At 49.2% G+C, this 19,194-nt stretch overlaps 2 protein-coding genes across 5 annotated transcripts in view; both read left to right on the forward strand.

Moving 5' to 3' along the window:
* Positions 1-8,692, forward strand: csf1rb (colony stimulating factor 1 receptor, b). Its single transcript, XM_061752666.1, has 19 exons — positions 1-575; positions 1,941-2,210; positions 2,302-2,610; positions 3,305-3,441; positions 3,515-3,677; positions 4,384-4,708; positions 5,173-5,288; positions 5,361-5,469; positions 5,542-5,696; positions 5,812-5,924; positions 6,078-6,207; positions 6,283-6,384; positions 6,457-6,567; positions 6,647-6,791; positions 6,894-6,955; positions 7,100-7,191; positions 7,271-7,465; positions 8,380-8,473; positions 8,622-8,692. Exons 1-19 carry the CDS (start codon positions 512-514, stop codon positions 8,690-8,692), a joined length of 2,763 nt encoding a protein of 920 aa, XP_061608650.1. The 5' UTR covers positions 1-511.
* Positions 8,177-19,194, forward strand: part of tmprss15 (transmembrane serine protease 15) — a 15,372-nt gene continuing 4,354 nt past the window's right edge. Inside the window, exons 1-21 of one of the 4 annotated variants that reach the window (XM_061751448.1) lie at positions 8,177-8,305; positions 8,380-8,473; positions 8,622-10,566; positions 11,593-11,711; positions 12,012-12,139; positions 12,200-12,267; positions 13,112-13,248; positions 13,307-13,372; positions 13,579-13,698; positions 13,778-13,868; positions 13,977-14,086; positions 14,937-15,077; positions 15,157-15,306; positions 15,480-15,585; positions 15,650-15,806; positions 17,050-17,191; positions 17,276-17,365; positions 17,494-17,619; positions 17,987-18,130; positions 18,221-18,331; positions 18,415-18,538. In XM_061751448.1, the coding sequence (XP_061607432.1) occupies positions 11,594-11,711; positions 12,012-12,139; positions 12,200-12,267; positions 13,112-13,248; positions 13,307-13,372; positions 13,579-13,698; positions 13,778-13,868; positions 13,977-14,086; positions 14,937-15,077; positions 15,157-15,306; positions 15,480-15,585; positions 15,650-15,806; positions 17,050-17,191; positions 17,276-17,365; positions 17,494-17,619; positions 17,987-18,130; positions 18,221-18,331; positions 18,415-18,538 (2,129 nt within the window). In that variant the 5' untranslated portion in view covers positions 8,177-8,305; positions 8,380-8,473; positions 8,622-10,566; position 11,593. Of the gene's footprint in view, positions 8,306-8,379; positions 10,567-11,592; positions 11,712-12,009; positions 12,268-13,111; positions 13,249-13,306; positions 13,373-13,578; positions 13,699-13,777; positions 13,869-13,976; positions 14,087-14,936; positions 15,078-15,156; positions 15,307-15,479; positions 15,586-15,649; positions 15,807-17,049; positions 17,192-17,275; positions 17,366-17,493; positions 17,620-17,986; positions 18,131-18,220; positions 18,332-18,414; positions 18,539-19,194 lie in introns of those variants that run through there. The other 3 variants (XM_061751449.1, XM_061751451.1, XM_061751450.1) reach the window with 3 other exon arrangements.

Below are 19,194 nucleotides of genomic sequence, written 5' to 3' on the forward strand. Positions count from 1 at the left end.
GGTCTGACACTGTTTGATATCTGAGATTGTTACCAGTCTGAGGCCATTGGAGGACTGAGGCCAAAGAAGGTTTGAGACTGGTTAAGGTCAGAGATTGTTGGACATCCAGGCCATTGAAGGTCTAAGACATATTAAGTTTCAGACTGTTGGTGGTCTGAGACCATTGAAGGTCTAAGACTGTTGGACGTTTGAGGTCATTGGCCGTCTGAGACTATTGGAGGTCTGAAACTGTTTGAGGTCTGAGGTCATTGTTTGTGGTCTGAGACTATTGAAGGACTGAGGTTGTTTGCAGGTCTGAGGCCATGGAAGGCTTGAGATTGTAGGACGTCTGAGGCTGCCGGAGCCCTGACACCGTCGAAGGTCTCAGACTGTTGGACGTCTGAGACCCTGGAAGGAAGGGGCGAGGGCGCTTGGTGAGTTAGGCGGAGGGGCCGACGAGGTGGGCTGAGCCAGTGAGCGACTAACAGGAAGTTGAAGAGGTGCTTGAGTGTCAGTCAGTCTGAACACGGAGATGAAGACGATGAAGATGAAGATGGTGTTGCTTTTGTTCCTGCTGTCAATCATCTCAGCTGAAGGTAAGAAGACAAACAATCATTGATGTTATTAATGGAAAAGTCACCAGTAGCTAGTAATGGTCTTTAGTGGAAAGAGGAACTTGTGGCAAAAACCAAACTTTGTATCGAGTCATGTTTATGACATTTGTTCTTCATCCATCCATCCGTTTTCTGAGCCGCTCCTCCTCGCGGGGCATTTCTTCTTGCGGTACTCAATTTCATGTTCGTTTGAGCCTGTCAAACTATAGCATGCGTGAAATACTGATGATAAACACGCATTTGGAGACAGCCAGTCCACTGATTGAAAGCTTGTGGGCGGAGCTACCTGCTGTCTGCGGCAGCGCGGCGCTAGGTGGGTTAGCGGCTAATGGGAGCCAGCCAGCGAAAATATGTATTTTGTCGATTCCTTTTTGATGTTAGATGTTGACAATTGGAGCGTTTGGAGCGTCTTCCCTGATCCTGATGAGGACAGCGCCTTTTCTTCCTCTTTTTCTCTTTTCCAGACACGCGCACACGCACGCACACACACACATTTGGCCTCCAAACTGCTGACAGACGTTAAAGTCAAAAGTTTCACTTCTGTTTTTCTCCCCATCTTGTGAAACTCAACCGTCATGTCGACAAAAATCTCTTATTTGGGTTCAAGCTACATTTCCCGAATGGTCTAGAAGAATAAAGACCTTCCAAATATTTGCCTACATTGTTTATGTATACTTATACATATGTTAATGTGCAAGGGAGGCACAGCGGTCGAGTTGTTCGAACATCCGCCGCACAGTTCTGAGGTTGGGGTTGGAATCTAGGCTGTGGTTTTCCTGTGCGGCGTACGGCGCTTCGCTTGAGTACGCGTTGGCATTGGCTGGCAGCCGGTCCCGGGTATTCCCTCGCCTCTCGGTCTCCGTCATCTGGGGGATTGACTCCAGCACCACCGCACCAGTGGTTCCCAACCCGTCTGCTGTGAGAGCTCATTAGGGGTCTTCTTCATTTGCTTTGGTCTTGTCCCGTTAGCATGCCATCCTCTTCTCCTGCATCCTCCTCTCGCACACCAACTGCGCTCATGTCTTCCCTCACTCCATCCATCGACCTTCTCTTTGGTCTTCCTCTCGCTCTCTTGCCTGGCAGCTCCGTCCTCATCAACCTTCTACCAAAAGATCCACTTTCTCTCCTCTGGACGTGTCCGAACCATCCAACTCTGCTCTCTCCAAAACATCTAACCTTGGCCAGCTCATTTCTAGTCCTATCCAACCTTCTGACTCCTCCAGAGAACTTCAACATCTTCATTTGCTCTGCTTCCTGTTGTCTCTAATCCGTCCATCCTGGCTGGCCTCACTACCGTCTTCTAAACTTTGCCCTTCATCGTAGCAGAGACTCTTCTCTTCCTTCCAGATTTTTCTCCTCCGTTCATTCGTCTGAATTCAGACCTGCTGCAGAACCGGTCCGAGGCGGTTTTGCCCGCCGGCTCCGCCTTCACCCTTAGTTGTCACGGCAACGCGTCGTTGCACTGGTCCAGAACGGCGTTCCGTTCTGCGTCGGAGGAGTGGCGCGGCGAGCTGAGGTTCCGGCCCGCCCGACCCCGACACACGGGAACGTACCGGTGCGCATACACCAACCGCAGTCTGGAACACCTTCACGCCTCGGTGCACCTGTACATCAAAGGTGAGCTACGTTGATCGTCCCTCAGATGATGTCACTTCCCTTGTGGATCATCCCTTAGGTGATGTCACTTCCCTTGTCAATCATCCCTCAGACCCGTTGGACCCAACCAGTGTCTTCGTCGCGCCTCACTTTACGCCCAGCGTCAGGGAGGGGGACGACTTCCTCTTCCGGTGTCTGCTGACCGACCCGTCCGTTACCAACCTAACCCTCCTACCGGAGGAGGACCGGGCCGGAGGGCGGGGCCGGGGTTTGCCCCCGGGCATGAATGTGAGCGCCGACCCTCGCCGAGGAGTCGTCATACACAAAGTGGACAGGAGGTTCAACGGACGCTACGTCTGCGCCGCTTGGAACAACGAGACACGTGTCACGTCCAACACGCTACACCTCATCGTCACGCCAAGTAAGGAGCCTGTCTAACTCTCTGTCAGTAGGGCTCTCTTTAAGCAATCTGTCTCGCACCTGTACCTGTCTCATGCTAACCAGTGTCTCTCCTGGCTGTCTGTCTCGCATTAGTCGGTTTCTCACCTGGCCATCTCACCTCCAGTCTACCGTTCATCGTTGCATTGTTCACCTGTCTGTCTGTTTTTTCCAGTCAGGCTTTGCCCGTCTTTCACCTAATCAGCCCTTCTACTGTCCCCGCCGTCCCCGTCGCTCATAAGACGCTAGCTACCTCACTCTCCCCCGTCACAGCAGGAAGCAGGGCGTTCTTACCGCGCTCCTTGCCTGTGGAATCAGCTTTCGCTTCATGTTAGAAACGCTTTTTTCAATGCAGCTGTTTCACAGGAGACTCGCAAGACGCGTCTTCACAAAACATTTGGACTTAGAATGAAGGCCTCAGCAACTGGGCCCACCTCACGATCGCAGCGCCAGCCTTAAGCTTCATCCTATCTCCGGTTGTTTCTTGTGAAGCTCCCATATTGTATTGCTAGATTGCACTGTGTGTTCTTTTCATGTGTACTCTTGTTGATCCATCTGTGTGCATTTGTTTCTAATATTGTTAAGTGCTTTGGGAAACCACATTACAAAAACAACTTGAAACTTGAAACTCGTCTTTCATTGATTAGTGCCTCACATTTCTGCGTGTGTGTGTTCAGGACAGCGCCGTCCTCCTGAGGCGTCGGTGGATCAGACAGATTTTTTCCGGGTGGCGGGGGAAACCTTTGCGGTGACGTGTATGACCGGTAACCCCTCCCTCATCTACAGCGTCTCCTGGACGCACCCTGACGTAGAGGTGAGACCCGATGCTCTTCGATGTGGTTTGATGTTCCTTGACATTTGACGGATGGTCTCGCGCTGGCCTACAGGCTCCAAATGTGACGCTGACCCGTCATTATACGAGCAACCGATCTTCCATGAACAGCACGCTGATCGTTGCCTCTGTCAGCGGGAAGCACAGCGGACGCTACACGTGTACGGCGCGCAACGAGGCCGGCGACGCCACAGCCACGGCTCGGCTACGCGTCTTAGGTGAGGAGTCGGCAGAGGTGGGAGTCAGGCCCGGTGCGCTCATAAAGACAGTCGGGCTTGTTTTTGTCCCGATTCTGCCCCTCCCCGACCACAAATGTTCGTGTGTGGGGAAAGCCGACGACTCCCCGAGTCATGAATTGTGAAGTGAAACGTAATTCAGCCAATCAAAGGCGTCTAAAAGTAGATTCCTCAGACGGCCATAAGTATTCATCTACACCACTTCCGCCTCCATATTCCCAAGGGCGACACTCGGCAAAGATCGGCGCGTGCCCGGCGGTGTCGTTGTTTTTGAGAGATCACGTGTGATCACGCGGGATTTCGACATCGGCGGTGGAACAGAATCTTTCGGCGTGTGTTGATCTGCGTTGAGATTATCGGAGCGCACCACACACGATAGGACCAAAACTGTTAAATGCCAGATTTTTTTGTCCTTGTGTGTGGAGTTCTGTCACAGATGGAGACTCTTTTAAGATATGAAAAATCCAGGCCTTAGTCACATACGTGCAAGACAGAAGTAACTGTCAAGTCATTATGTTCAACTTTCAAGCAAGACCCAAGTTACTTTGGCAAAAATCAAGCGACTCAAGTCTGGGTCCCATTAAATTTCAAGTCCTGACAAAGGTTAGGCAAGTCATAAATCAAGTCTTTAAATCATGCCCCAAAATTGGAGGTCCATCATGTGTTTGTCGCGTGTTCTCTCCGGCAGACGCTCCCTTCCTGACGGCCTGCCTGCAGCGCCATACTAGCGCTCAAAGCAGCGCTAACGTGAGCGCAAGCGGCGTGGAGCCCATTGGAGGGCTACATGCTAATGCTAGCGACTGGGAAGTGCTGGTTAACGTTAGCATGGACACAATGGAGGCTAACCGGGTTAGCAGCAGCAGCACGGCGGTGGACGTGCTCGAAGGTGGAGACGTTATGTTGACCGTCGCCGTGGAAGCGTACCCGCCAATCAGGAGCCTCGAATGGACCACGCCGACATCCGAGAACGACAGCGCGGCGCACACACAGAGCTACACGGCTAATGGCTACAGGTTAGCGTGAGCCCGCGAGGCCTGCGTTTTGTCACTCTTTAGCCCCTCCCACCACCCACCTTGTCCTCTCCTGTTTGCTGTTTTGCGTTGCGCTCCTTCCTTGCAGGTTGTAGCGCTACCTGGCTCGCTAGCCCTGGCCTGTCCACGTTGTCCAGTTGGCTACTTGTTGCGGCTCTTCTTCAGATGGTGTCGCACTACCTGACTCACTAACCTTGACCCGTCTCCGGTCCTATTTGCTACGAGTTGGGTCGCTTTCTAACAGAGTGGACCGTTGCCTCACTATTAATGACTTTTTTTTTTTTTACTTGTACTTTGGGTTTTTGTTTTGTTGTTCTATTGTTGCCTTGTTTTTGTTTGCTTGTTTATTCGTGACTATTCTGTACGTTGTTGGGTAAAGGCAGGATCCCCTGAAAAACGAAATATTTCAAGAGATGACTCCTCATCGTAAAGAATTTCGTTTGCAGGTCCCAAGCGAGCCTGCTGCTGCGACGCGTGCGTGACTTGGAGAAAGGTCGCTACGCCCTACGCTACGCCAACGCCCTCTTCAGCGGCTCCTTCAACTTTGACCTGCGAGTTCTTCGTAAGCAACTTTTCATCTTCCTCATCCTCAGCCGCACCATCGACCGATACCGGTTGTTCTCGCGCGACTCAGGCTCTCCGAGCGCCGTCATCACGGTGGAGAACGATACCCTGACCTGCAGCGGCTCGGGTTTCCCGCCGCCCACCCTCCGGTGGTCGCGATGCAGCGGCCTCGTCGACACGTATGTACCGTCTTCGCCCCCGCCGCTGCTCTCTGATTGGCTAATCCGCGTCTCTCGGACGTCCTTGCGCAGCTGCGGCGACGTCTCGGTCGATCGGCTTGATGAGGTCACCGCGCGGGAGGGGCTGAAGAAACACCTGGCCCTCCCGCAGGCGCCGGATGATGACATCACCATCGAGTGCGTGTCCATCAGCAGCGTGGGACGCTCGCGAGACGTCTTCTTCCTGCGTAAGCGCTTAAGAACGAAACGATTTTGGTTTGGTGTTGTTTATCGGCCTTGTTGGATTTGAACACTCTTTAACGTTGAGTTTTTGCTTCTTTTACGCCACTTTGTTTTTTTCAGGTTCCGTAGGTTCCGGCGGCGGACGCGTGCTGACGGCGCCCCTGGCGGCCGCCTCGGTTGGCGCCACCCTGCTCCTCCTGCTCGTCATCTTCCTCATCTTCAGGATCAGGCGGGTTAGTCGGCCGCAAAGGCGAACGAAGGCGTGACCCCGACTACATACGTGTACCTGGACGCGCTTCCTTCTGCCTTGTCTTGTCTTTGTCGTCGTCAACATCGTCATCGTCATCGTCATATTTTTTGCTTTTCCTCCTCCTCCTCGTTGTCAGCGACCAAAGTACGAAATCCGTTGGAAGATCGTGGAGAGTTGCTATGGTAACAACTACACCTTTGTGGACCCCAGCCTGCTGCCTTACAACAACCTCAAGTGGGAGTTTCCCCGAGACAAGCTGCGCCTGGGTAACCTTTGACCTCCGTCCGTCCGTCCGTCACCGGAGCGAGGCCGCCGCTGATCTCTCGCGCAATCTCGCTCAGGGGGCGTGTTGGGGTCGGGGGCTTTCGGGAAGGTCGTGGAGGCCACGGCCTACGGTCTCGGCAGCCGGGACGAAACCCGCGTCGCCGTCAAGATGCTCAAACGTAAAACGCAATTACACAACAGATACTACACGACGACTACTACTACACAGCGACACGCTGTTTTGTGTGCAGCGAGCGCTCACTCGGAGGAGCGAGAGGCGCTGATGTGCGAGCTGAAGATTCTCAGCCATCTGGGTTACCACGACAACATCGTCAACCTGCTGGGAGCCTGCACCCAAGGAGGTCACGCAACTGCACTTCGCTCGACCGACTTGACTTAACCTCACTTCAGTGAGTCAACTTGAGTTCCGCGCACTCGCAGGGCCCGTGCTGATGATCACCGAGTACTGTTTCCACGGCGACCTGCTCAACTTCCTGCGCGAGCACGCTCACCACTTGGTGGCGGCCATGTTGAATACGGAGCCGGCGGAGCACGAAGCCAAGTATTCCAACGTCCGACTCAGGAGGTCCGACATCCGCTTCTTCTTCTTCTATTCCGCACGTGTGCACCCGTCCCACAATAATGTTGCGTGTGTGTGTGTGTGTGTGTGTGTGTGTGTCTGTTGCAGTGACAGCGGGATCTCGTGTTGTTCCGAATATCAAGAAATGCAACCAATGCTTTCACACTCAGGTCTTTCACACACACACACACACATTTCTCACAAACATGCGTCACACGAAGACACACTCATACTTCTCACACACACAGACGTCTCAAACACACACACAATGACACCTGAGTGTGTGTGTGTGTGTGTGTGTGTGTGTCCTTCAGGTGTACAGCGAAGCGCGCGTTTGTGTGTGAGTGACCTGATGAGGTTTTCCTACCAGGTGGCTCAGGGGTTGGACTTTCTCTCGACACAAAACGTAACCACACACACACACACACACACACACACTCGACATACACGCGAGTGTGGTGATTCGACGCGCGTGTGCGCGTCAGTGTATCCACAGAGACGTGGCGGCGAGGAACGTGCTGCTGACCGACCGCCACGTGGCCAAAATCTGCGACTTTGGCTTGGCGAGAGACATCCGCAATGACGACAGCTACATCGTACAAGGAAACGTCAGTACATATGCGCACGCCGACTGCTGCGCAACAACTTCACAGCGAGCATACGACAACTGCACGACATCAGCCGGGAAGGGGGGGGGGGGGGGGGGGTGATTGGGTAAAAAGGGGGAAAGGTTATTTTATGTGGTGATATTAAGTGTATATATTTTATTTGATTTTTTGGTCTTTGTGGGGTTTGGGGGGTGTTTGGTGGGGGGGGGTTTGGGGGGGGTGGGGGGGGGGGGGGTTTTGTTTTGTTTGGTGTGTGGGTTTTTTTTGTGTGGTTGGGTGTGGGGGGTTGGGGGTGGGGGGGGTGGGGGGGGGGTGGGGGGTGTGGTGTTGTTTGTGGTGTGGTGTTTGGTGTTGTTGTTGTTGGGGGGGGTGGTTGAGGTTGTGTTGGTTTGTGTTGGGTGGTTGGTTTTTTGTGTGGGGTTGGTGGTGGTGGGGTGGTGGTGGGGTGGGGTATGGAAAGATTGGGGTAGATAGAGGGAGGGGGGTGGGGTTAGAGAGAAGTTGGTGGAAAAATGTATGAGAATGGAGGTATAGGATTGAGTAGGGGGGAAAGTAGAGGAAGGATTATGAGGATAAAGAGTTAAGAAAGTAGATAAGAGTGATTAAGAGAAGTAATATAGGTAAAATAATAATAAAAGAAGAGTAGAAAAATGTTTGGAATGTAAAATTAGGGAAGGTGTAATATGATTATTGTGGTGATTTGTAGAAGAATATGGGTGAAAATATGGGAAAGAAGATTTGGGTTAAAAATAAGATATAGTATAAGGTTTTTGATGGTATTCAGTTTTCAGGTATCGGCTGATGACGTCGTGTTGGAGCTTGGAGCCGACGGACAGGCCCACGTTCAAGACGATCGGTCAGCTGATCGAAAGGCTCCTCCCGTCGGCCAATAAGGCGGCTCCCGGCGAGCAGGTGGGGCCGATCGCGCGCCGGCTGGCGCTTTGAGCGACAGTTCGAATGTTCCACCGTTTTCTTTGTCGCTCAAGCCGATGTACAAAAACATCGACGAGCGGGGAGAAGACGAAGAGAGCGAGGAAGAGGAGGGCAGGGGCGGAGACTCGCTGAAGGGGGAGGAGCAAGGTTGAGTGTGTCTTTCCTCTCGCCGCGTGTCTTTAACCCTTGTTGAATCTCGACCGCCGTCTCTGATTGCGTCTTCGCTCTCCTATCGCTGCCCCTGCGTCTTGGAACTCGACCGCGGCTGTCACTGAGTGTGTCCTTGCTGCTGCAGATGGCGGCCAGGAAGGCGAGGAGTCCATAAAGATGATGCAGATGACCAACAACATCTACCAGCTTTCCTGATCCTCTCGTCCAATCAGCTTTGACTCATGTTTTCCTTTGTCGTCATCGGTGATCTCACACGCACGCACGCACGCACGCACGCACGCGCCACTGCAGAACTACTCAGACAACCAAAGTACGGGAAAAATAAATGCAATTTTCAAGTGCGTTAACTTACAAATAAGAAAGGAACCTGTTAAGTTAGCCACATTTACACAGTCGACATAGCACTTCCTGTATTGTGCTCTTATTCTGAAAGACGAAGCGAACCACTTCCCGTAGTGCGAGTCGCTCGCTAGGCCGAACCTTCACGACTCAACATCACGTCGAACGCTCGCGTCACGCGACAAATAACGGTGTCGCTACTCGCTTTGTCATTGACGCACACAGCCACATAAGTATGCATATCATATCATATCATAGATCATAAAGCCTCACTATATCGTGGATTGTTCAGTGATTTGGAAGAGTTTTTTTCACGTGTTTTTACAGTATACGTGCATGTCCCATTTGGGGGTTGGCGCTTTCAGTGTAGTACCACCTTCTGCCACAGCATGCCGGGCAGCACTGCGCTGTACAGAATGTAAATGCATTGTCATTAAGAGCAAGAAGAAGCATATGTTGCTGCTCTGCGTTGAAGGAGCAGTCGGTTAAAGGTTTAGAATTAACACAACATCTATGCTCGTTTTGCGTTGGCCAGTCTATGGCGTTTTGCATTATATTTTACCATTAAGCTAGTGGACTTTTCTTATTGTTGTACACGGTACACTTCCCTTTCGTTTTACGCATTAGTTTTATGTTCAAATTCAAGTGGGAGTGACAAATAAACAGCTTGAAACAAGCACGCTTTGCCTCTTATTCGGAGAAGTGTGCCAGCCAGAGAGTGAAAATCAAATGTTCAAGATGACTTTCAAAAGTACGACAGTGGTGCCTAGAGATACGAGTGATATTTCGAGATATGACCTGAGTGACTTTTTGCTTGTTCGGTGTGTTATTTGTATTTTTTTTACTTCTACATTGTTTGGATTAGAATTTGTTATGTTATGTTTCCTGTTATGTCTTATTTTTGTGTGTGTGCCGTGTTCATATCTTGTCTGCTCGTTAGGTTTTCAGTTCCACTGTTCCCTGTGTCAACCAATCGGCTTCCTCCGGCGACTAGTGTCTTGTCCAGGTGTGCCTCGTTGTCTCGTCAATTGGGTTGGATTTCCTCGCTCGCTTTCTGTCCCTCAGCGTCGGGTGGTTGTTGTCGTCGCACGTCACGTAGCTTTCCTTGTCACGTTTCCTTATCGTCTTTGGCGGCGAGTGTTTTGTTTCCTTCCATTTTTCTTTGTTGCTGCGCACCATGTTTTTGGGACTTTGAATTCCGTATTTTGTCAACGTGCTGTCGTACTTTTTTTTGGCTTTTTCTCCACACCAACGCTACGAAAACCCAAATCTGGCAAAGTGTCTTCTGTTAACTTCAAGTGTGTTTCAATCAGTTTAAATGGGTTGAAAGTGTGTGTGGATGGAGAAAACATTTTTTTGTTTGTTTTTCTTCTGGTCGCTCAATATTGTGAGTTGGTCTGGAACGTGTAAACACAGCCCCACTGCACTATATCATATTATATTGTACGTGAAGTCTGTCGGTCCGATGTTGAGCGACGGTTTATGGATCGACGCGTGTTTGCTCACGTTGTCCTCTTGTACTTTTCCACCACATTAATAATAATAATAATGCAGAAATCATGTGACACTTTTACTGCCACTGGACTTTCTTTCACACGCACGCGCAGGGAGGAGTGAAAAAACCCCCAAAACATTTGTGTGTGATCAGCATGACGTGTTTTCTGCTCAGTTATAAAAAGTCGCCAAAAGTTCTCGCGTGCTCAAAACCTTTGGACGGAAAAGAGCTCAAGGTAAGTCCCGCTTTCACACGGTCATTCGTTGACTCGTGCAGTATTCATTCATTTGTCCACTCATTCACATGTTCGCTCATTTATTCATTCACTCATTTACTCTGCGTTCATTTGTTCGCTCAATTCCTCGCTCAATCATATTTGTACTTCACTTTCACTTTCCAAATGTACTCATTCACTTGATTATATATTCATACGTTCACTGAAGGTAACTTTGGAAACCTTAGTTACAATTACAAGTTGCCCTGTTGACAATGTAAAAGTCGTAATTTCACCAATTATGTTTGCTTGTACTTTGATGACTTTTCTTGATTTAGAATGAATGCACCAGCGACCTTCCGATGTTTCCGGAAAAAAAAAAAAGGCATTAAAACCATGCAACATTATTTTGGAATCAACCTTTACACAAATAAACTGATAACAAACCATGATGACATATGTAAATACATAATCCCCCCCCAAAAATGTTTGTTGTATTATATTTGTGGAAAGCATGATACCCTGTTGACCAAATGACAAATGTGCACAATTTCGACAATATCACTTCGAATGACAACCAGATAAGTGAATGTTCCATTAAAAAATAAAATCAAATCAAATATTCTCTTATGTGTTGAAGAGTCGAACTATGAGTCGAACCTTTTCAAAATGTCAGACAAACTAATAGATGGCACCTACACGGCGGCGCTTCGAGGTCCATCCATCCATTTCCTTTACCGCTTCTCCTCACGAGGGTCGCGGGGGAGCTGGAGCCTATCCCGGCTATCTTCGGGCGGGAGGCGGGGTCGCCATATTTGGTAAAATGTTATGTTTGAGACTGGCACATGACCGGTGAGAGCCAATCACAAGCGTCACCTTACGAAGGAGGACGTGAGATGAAAACCAAATTTGAGCTTTTGTAGCTAATTCTCAAACGTAACAATAATTGTAAGATAATGAAAGTTTTGGATCAAGTTTTGATGTGTCGGCTCGAGGCCATCAACCGATCGATCGATCGATCAAGTTGCCGATGTGCGGTGGGTCCAGGATGCGAGTGCGCGGCGCTGCTTCTTCCGTCAACTTCCTGCTGGTGGCGCTGTGCGTGCTGCTGATGCTGTGCTGCGCCGCGCTGACGGCGTTGATTTGGGCGGACACTCGGCCAGCAGGTGAGCTCCTCAATTCATCCTCAATGATAATGCCGTCAAAGTGTTACTTTGCGCCATCTTGTGGTGTCAGGGAACTATGTTGAAGTGAGTTGAGGAGTTTCGTTTAGACAAAAAATATTGCTGTGCCGCCATCTCGTGGCGTCTTGGTGCGAAGGAACTACGGTGAAGTGAGTTGAGGAGTTTCATTTAGACACAAATAGTGCTTTGCCGCCCTCTTGCGGCATCTGTGGGCAATTCTAAACCTTTTTGTAGGAACTGCGCTACGCGTGCGCTGACACTAACCGACGACTCGCGTCTTAGATGAAGACGCGCCGGCGTCGGCGCTGAGCGGCGAGATGGCGATCACGCGCGGTGCCGAGTTCAGCCGGGATCTGCGGAACCAGAGCAGCGTGGCCTTCAAGTCGCTGGCCTTCGACGTCCAGCGCCTGGTGAGCGAGAGCCGACCGGCGGGGGGCCGTCCGCCGGGCTGACTTGTGATTGGCCGACAGGTGCGCGAGGCGTTCGGGCGCGGTGGGTTCAGGCGGCGCTTTGTGTCGTGCGACGTCATCAGATTCGCGTGAGCGACACCCACGCACACGCGTCTTTATTATTCCTCATTATTGATCATTTACACACTGATTATTGCGCACAAGGATTATTAAGAATTAATAATTGACGTTGCTATTTTATCTTTAACACAGATTGTTGAATATTGAATACAAGGATTATTAACAAATGATAATTAACTGATTTGTGATGATTTACCACTGATGATTGAATAATAGACACTGATTATTGATTATAAACACAATGAGTATGGATAATTGATATTGCTTAATTAAAGCACTGATTATTAATCACTGACATTGACGATTACACACACTTATTGAGTATGGAACACTGGTTATTATTGAACACATTGATTATTTACAATTGATTATCTGAAACAGTCCTTATTAATTGTTAAACATTATTTGTGATTACTGATACATTCATTATTGATCACTGATGACAATTCCTCGACTATTAAAAATATTGATGGTTGATAATTGATTATTGGTTACTGATCATTGATTAGTGAACACACTTATTGATCACACAGAACACCTTGACTACCAATCTAAGATAATGGGCTATTTAACAAAGGGATAAGTGATTGTTTAACACATTGATGATTGATCATTGATCATTGAAAACATCGATGACTGAATATATTGATGATTGATTTTTGCAAATTTATTTTGTCATTATTTGTTTATTATTTGTTTGCAATTATTGACCTATGATCATTGAGCTCACTTATTATTGATTGTTGAACACTGCTGATTGACCCCAAAACACATTGACTGCTGACCATTGAAAATTGTTTTTTTTAACACATTAACCATCGATTATTCATTAACGATGACGTCCTCACTCAGTCAGGGCAGCGTGCTGGTGACCTTTGACCTGTGGTTCACGCAGCCGGTGGACAGCCGGGAGGCGGAGCGACAGATGAAGGCGGGCTTGGAGGAGAGCGGCGGATTGGTCGTCGACCGAGACAGCCTCCGCGTCACGGGTAAGGTCGCGGCTGACGTGAGGTCAGAGTACACAAGCATGATGACGCGTTTCCACAGAGAAACACCAGGAGGCGACCACCACCACAAACTTGACGCCGCAGATGCCAACCACACCTGTCACAAGTGAGGAAGCCATTTTTCTTGTCTCGACAGTACGGTTGGAAAGTGGTTAACGCGTCTGCCTTGCATTTCAGAGGTTCCGGGCTCCAATTAGTTTTTTTTCCACACGTGCATGCCAAAATCTGAATTTCATGATTGTTTTTACCAACAAATTGGCCATGTGCCCTACGCTGACTGTCACTGCCCTGACATTTCCTGCGTCCATCTAGTCGCGTGCCCTCCTTACCACGCCTCCTGCGACCACTCGTCAACGTGTGTCCAGACGCACCGCCTGTGTGACGGCGTCGACGATTGCGCCGACGCTTCTGACGAAGACGCCGCCCGCTGCGGTCTGTGCTTTCCCTTCCGCTTGTCTTGCGTGAGTTGCTTGTTTGTCGCTATGACGACCGCATCCTTCTGTCTCCGCAGCAACGGCCTGCGACGGACAGTTCGTGCTGCGCGGGCCGACGGGATGGTTGGCCTCGGCCGCGAACGGCAGCTTCTGCCGCTGGATCGTCAGGTCCCAAAAGCAGACTTCGTAGACTTAGTAGAAGGCGCTGACCGCAATTGGTTAGCAACGACTCGTTGCTGAAGGTTAAACACAAATGTTTTTTGTTGTCGCCTTCAGGGTCCAAAGTGGATTTTCGGTTCAGGTCAACTTCCACAAGTTCGAAAGCCGAGAGAACGTCGACATTGTGAGACTTTACGAAGGAGTCGGTGCTGAGAAGAAGATGGCAGGTCAGGAGAGCCCACGGCAGGTCAGGGTCAGGTACTGGATCAGATCCAAGATCAGGTTCTGAGTGAGGTCCTGGATCAGATCCTAGATAAGGTCCTGAATCATGTTCTGGATTAGATTCTAGATGGGATCTTGGATCAGGTCCTGGGTCAGGTACTTGATCAGATCCGAAATCAGGTCTTTGGTAAGGTCTTGGATCCGATCTTAGATCAGGTCCTAGATCAGATGTGAGATAAGGTCTTGGATCAGATTAGATATCAGGTCTTGGATCAGGTCCTGGATCAGGTCCTGGGATTGGTCTTGAATCAGGTCCTGCATCAGGTCCAGGGTCAGGTCTTGGATCAGGTCCTGCATCAGATCCTAGATCAGGTCCAGGGTCAGGTCTTGGATCAGGTCTTGGATCAGGTCCTGGATCAGATCCTAGATCAGGTTTTGGATCAAGTCCTGGGCTCATGTCTTGGATCAGTTCCTGGATCAGGTCTTGGATCAAGTCCTAGATCAGATCTAGGATAAGGTCCAAATCAAGTCTTGTGTTGGGTCCTTGATCCGCTCATCGATCAGGTCTTGGAAAAGATTCTCAATCAGGTCTTGGAAAAGGTCCTGGATCACGTTCAGCATCAGATCTTTGATCGGGTCCTGGATTAGGGCCTGGACAGGTATTGGATTAGGTCCTTGATCAGGTCCTGGATCTGATGTAGGTCAGGTCCTTGCTCAAGTTCAGGATCCATTACTGGACAAAGTTTTGGTCAAAGCTGGATATTCAGATCCTGGATCAGTTCCTGTATAAGGACTTGGAAGGGGTCTTGATCAGGATCCAGTACTGAATCAGCATCGTTAACTCTTCAATTGTAGCTGAGATCTCGGGCGCCAACCCTCCCGGGACCGTGTGGCTGCTGACCGACCAATCCACCATCGAGTTTTCCACGGACAATTTTGATGGTGTGTCAGAATTCAATGCCACCTTCAGTGCCAGCAACCTGTCGGGCCTCACCGGTGAGGCGCTGCCCACCTTCCGCCCGGAGTGTGATAATGTAGGTAGCATCAACATGTTGACGTCGTTGGTGTGTTTCAGATTCAGAGAAGCTGTCGTGCACATTTGAGCGCGGACTTTGCTTCTGGAGGCAGGGACACAAAGACGACGGCGACTGGCTTCGAAACAGAGGCGCCACATTCCCGCCTCTCAGCGGCCCGAGTGTAGACCACACGCTGGGAAACATGTCTGGTGAGTTAGCTTTCTCTTAGCATAGTTGCTAATCACACATTAATGTGACGTGTTTCCTGACTCAGGCATATCGAGGTCCTGGATTTGGTTTTGAGTCAGGTGTAGGTCAGGTCCTGGATTTGCATCTTAGCATTGTGTTCGCATAGCTGCTAATCACACGTTTGCTGACTCAGGTTTTTACTTGGTCACCCCTCTGAGTCCCGGCCAATGGCTGAAGAGCTTCAGAATCTACAGTCTGCCTCTGACGCCGCCCAACCGTCCCATTTGCCTGCGTTTCTGGTAAGCAACACATGCTAATGAGGAGATGATTGACAATTGTCAAACGGGAACTGTGTGTGCAAAGGTATCACATGTTTGGAGAAGATGTCCACCGTCTTCAGGTGTTGCTGCATAGTGCGTCTCCAGGCGCCGTCCCCACGGTGGTGTTCCACAGGGACGGTAACTATGGCGACAACTGGAACTACGGACAAGTGCTCCTTAACTTCACCTACGGCACGCAGGTGGGTCGAGTTCAGGTTTGCAACTGATTTAAAACGGATGAAAAGCTGACTACAAACAGATTTCAAGCAGGTTCCTCACTGATTTCACACTACTTTCAATCTGATTTCAAACTGATTCAAACCTGATGACATTGTAACTTATTTAAAGCTGATGATAAAATGATTTTTAATCGCTTTAAAAAATGATTTTGAACTAAAGTTCTACCATGATTTCAAACGGATTTAATCACATACTGGTTAGAAAGTTCATTGCAGATGGATCAAAAGCTTATTAGAGACAGATGTAAATGTGATTACAAATTGATTTTGAACTGGTTTAAACCTGATTTCAAACTGTTTTAAATATGATTGCAGTAATTCGAACTGATTTATTCGATACTGATTTAGGTTTGATTTTAAGATGAACCCTTCCAACTGGTTTCAAACTGATATCATCCATCCATCCGTCCATTTTCCGTACCGCTTATCCTCACTAGGGTTGCGGGGGTGCTGGAGCCTATCGCAGCTGACTCTGGTTGAGAGGCGGGGTACACCGTGAACCGGTCACCAGCCAATCGCAGGGCACATAGAAACAAACAACCTCACGTTCACACCTGCGGGCAATTTAGATTCTTCAATTAACCTACCACGCATGTTTTGGGGATGTGGGAGGAAACCGGAGTGCCAGGAGAAAACCCACGCAGGCAAGGGGAGAACATGCAAATTCCACACAGGCGAGGCCGGATTTGAACCCGGGTCCGCAGATCTGTGAGGCAGATCTACTAAGCAGTCGTCCACCGTTCCGCCGAACCGATATCAAACTGATTTCAATCTGATTGCAGGATTTTCCTACTGATTTCAAATGTCTTCACTGCAGATTGTTGATTGCAGACTGGTTTAAGCCTGATTTCAAACAGATCTAAAGCTAATTACAGTTTTCAAACTGCTGTAAACCTTGAAGTCTAACTGGATTAAACCTTATTCTAGCCTGATTTTGGTGTGATTTGATTTCAAACAGCTCTAAACTTTACTTGTAGCTAATTTCAATTCCTTCTGATTTCAAACTGCTTTAAGTCTGATTTTCAAGTGGTATAAACCTTATTACGAACTGCTTTCAGACATATTTCAATCTGCTGTAGATCTGATTTTGAAATGATTTCAAACTTCTTGCAAAGTGCTTCAAACCTGATTCAAGCTGCTAGATTTCAAGCTGCTCAAAATGTCTCTGACCGGTTTCAACCTGACCCAAGTCCGGTGTGCGCAGGTTGTGTTCGAAGCTCTGAAGAGAGGTGGGATGAGGAATGACATCGCGTTAGATGACATCACATTGATGTCCGAGCCTTGTGGCCCTGCCCCCCCTGAACCCACCCTGGTGCCCACTCCTACTCCTGCGCCCACCATTCCAGGTGACCACGTCTCCCACTCTAGCGGGGCACTATTAGATCGTGTGAAAACCGACTGACTCTGCCACCTCTTTTCCGACTGGTCAGCTGACTGCGGAGGTCCTTTCGACATGTGGGAGCCAAACTCCACCTTCAACTCGCCAAATTACCCACAATCCTACGGGAACAGAGCTCGCTGTAAGAACACCTCGGCTGTGTTGGGAATCACACCCTCGGGAATGCGTGAATGATTCCTAACGCAGCCCAACACATGCTGTTCATGAACGTGATATCAAATCACCTAAAGGCTCCCTTTGCTCACACAGGTGTGTGGACGCTCCACACTGTCCCAGGTCGAAACATCCAAGTCCACTTCCTGGACTTTGATGTTGAAGAAAACTACGACATGGTGGAGGTGCGCGACGGGGTGGGGCCCAACTCCACCTTACTGAGTGAGCTGATATTTATTATGTTAGGCTGTTAATATATGATCGTAACTAAGGCGGCACAATGTACAAGTGCTTATTCAGCACGTCTGCGTCACAGTCCTGAGGTGTGTTTGCCTGGATTTTTCCTTCCACAAAACAAAAACATGTTGCCATGTTAGCCTAATTGAAGATCATGAAATTGAGTATGAATGCTTGTTTGTCTATATGTGCCCTGATATTGACTGGCAACTGGTCCAGGGTGCACCTCACCTCTTGCCCAAAGTCAGATGGCTTAGGCTCCAGCTCACCGGCCACCCTAATGTGTATAAGCGCTATAGAAAACGGCCGTATGGCTATTTTGCAATAACTGTTGTCAACTTGCTTCTCGTAGCCGTTCTCACTGGCACCGGTGTCCCCGACCATGACTTGATTTCAACAACCAATCAGGTGACAGTCTGGTTCTTTACGGATAGTTCCGGCTACGGACGAGGGTTCAAAGCCAACTTTACCTCCGGGGTCAGCTTGGGGTCTCCAGGTGAGTTCTGCTGAACTGAAGCAACAACCTACAGTATATGAAGTTGACAGGTCTCACTAAGCTGTATTTGTGCTTCTATACAAAAACCAGAGCCGTGTCCCGCAGACGAGTTCCAGTGTCAGACAGGCAGCTGTATCCATGGAAACCATCAGTGTGATGGAACGGTTGACTGTGGCGATGCTTCAGATGAAGCTAACTGTGGTGAGGTTTGCCTGGATGATGTGAAATGGGATTTGGTCACAAATACTAAATACCGAGTGCTTTACACAGACGTGTGGTTTCAGTTGTGTTGAAGGTGAACTCTTCCAGTCGTCTCCAGTTTCAGATCGCTTCCTCTCGGTTCACCGTGTGTGCAGACACCTGGACCCCACGCCTGTCTCACTTCACCTGTCAGTACCTGGGATACAGGTAGACTACTTCAGTATTTGGGATACTAATACTAATACTAATACAGTTGTAGACCAACTGTAGGACCTGACCTGTCAGTAATGGGAGACAGGTAGATGACTTGTAGGACCGACATAACCTGTCACTTCCTGGAATACAGGTAGAGAACTTGTAAGACCTGGCAAATCAGTTCCTGGATGACAGGTAGTCTACCTCAGTATCTGGGATACAGGTAGAGAATTTGTTGGACCTTCCTGACCTGTCAGTACCTGAAATACTGGACGAGCACTTATAAGACCTGAGTACCGGGAATACGGTAGACTACTGTACTTTGGTAACTGAGATACAGGTGTAACACTTGTAAGACCTGACCCGCCACTACCTGGGATACAGATAGACTACGCCATTATCTGAGATTCAGGTAGACCATTTGTAGAGCTGACCCAACACAACCTGGGATACAGGAAGACCAACTGTAGGGCCTATCCTTTCAGTCAGTACCTGTTTTACAGGTAGAATACATGTAGGACCGGACAAGTTAACCACTTGTAAGACCTGACCAGTCAATAGCTGGGAGACGGGTAGACAACTTGTCAGACCTGACCTGACACAACCTGGGATACAAGAAGACCAACTATTGGGCCTGATTTGTAAGCACCTAGAATACAAGCGGACGA

Source organism: Phyllopteryx taeniolatus, chromosome 17 (genome assembly GCF_024500385.1).
Source record: "Phyllopteryx taeniolatus isolate TA_2022b chromosome 17, UOR_Ptae_1.2, whole genome shotgun sequence".
Lineage (NCBI taxonomy): Eukaryota > Metazoa > Chordata > Actinopteri > Syngnathiformes > Syngnathidae > Phyllopteryx > Phyllopteryx taeniolatus.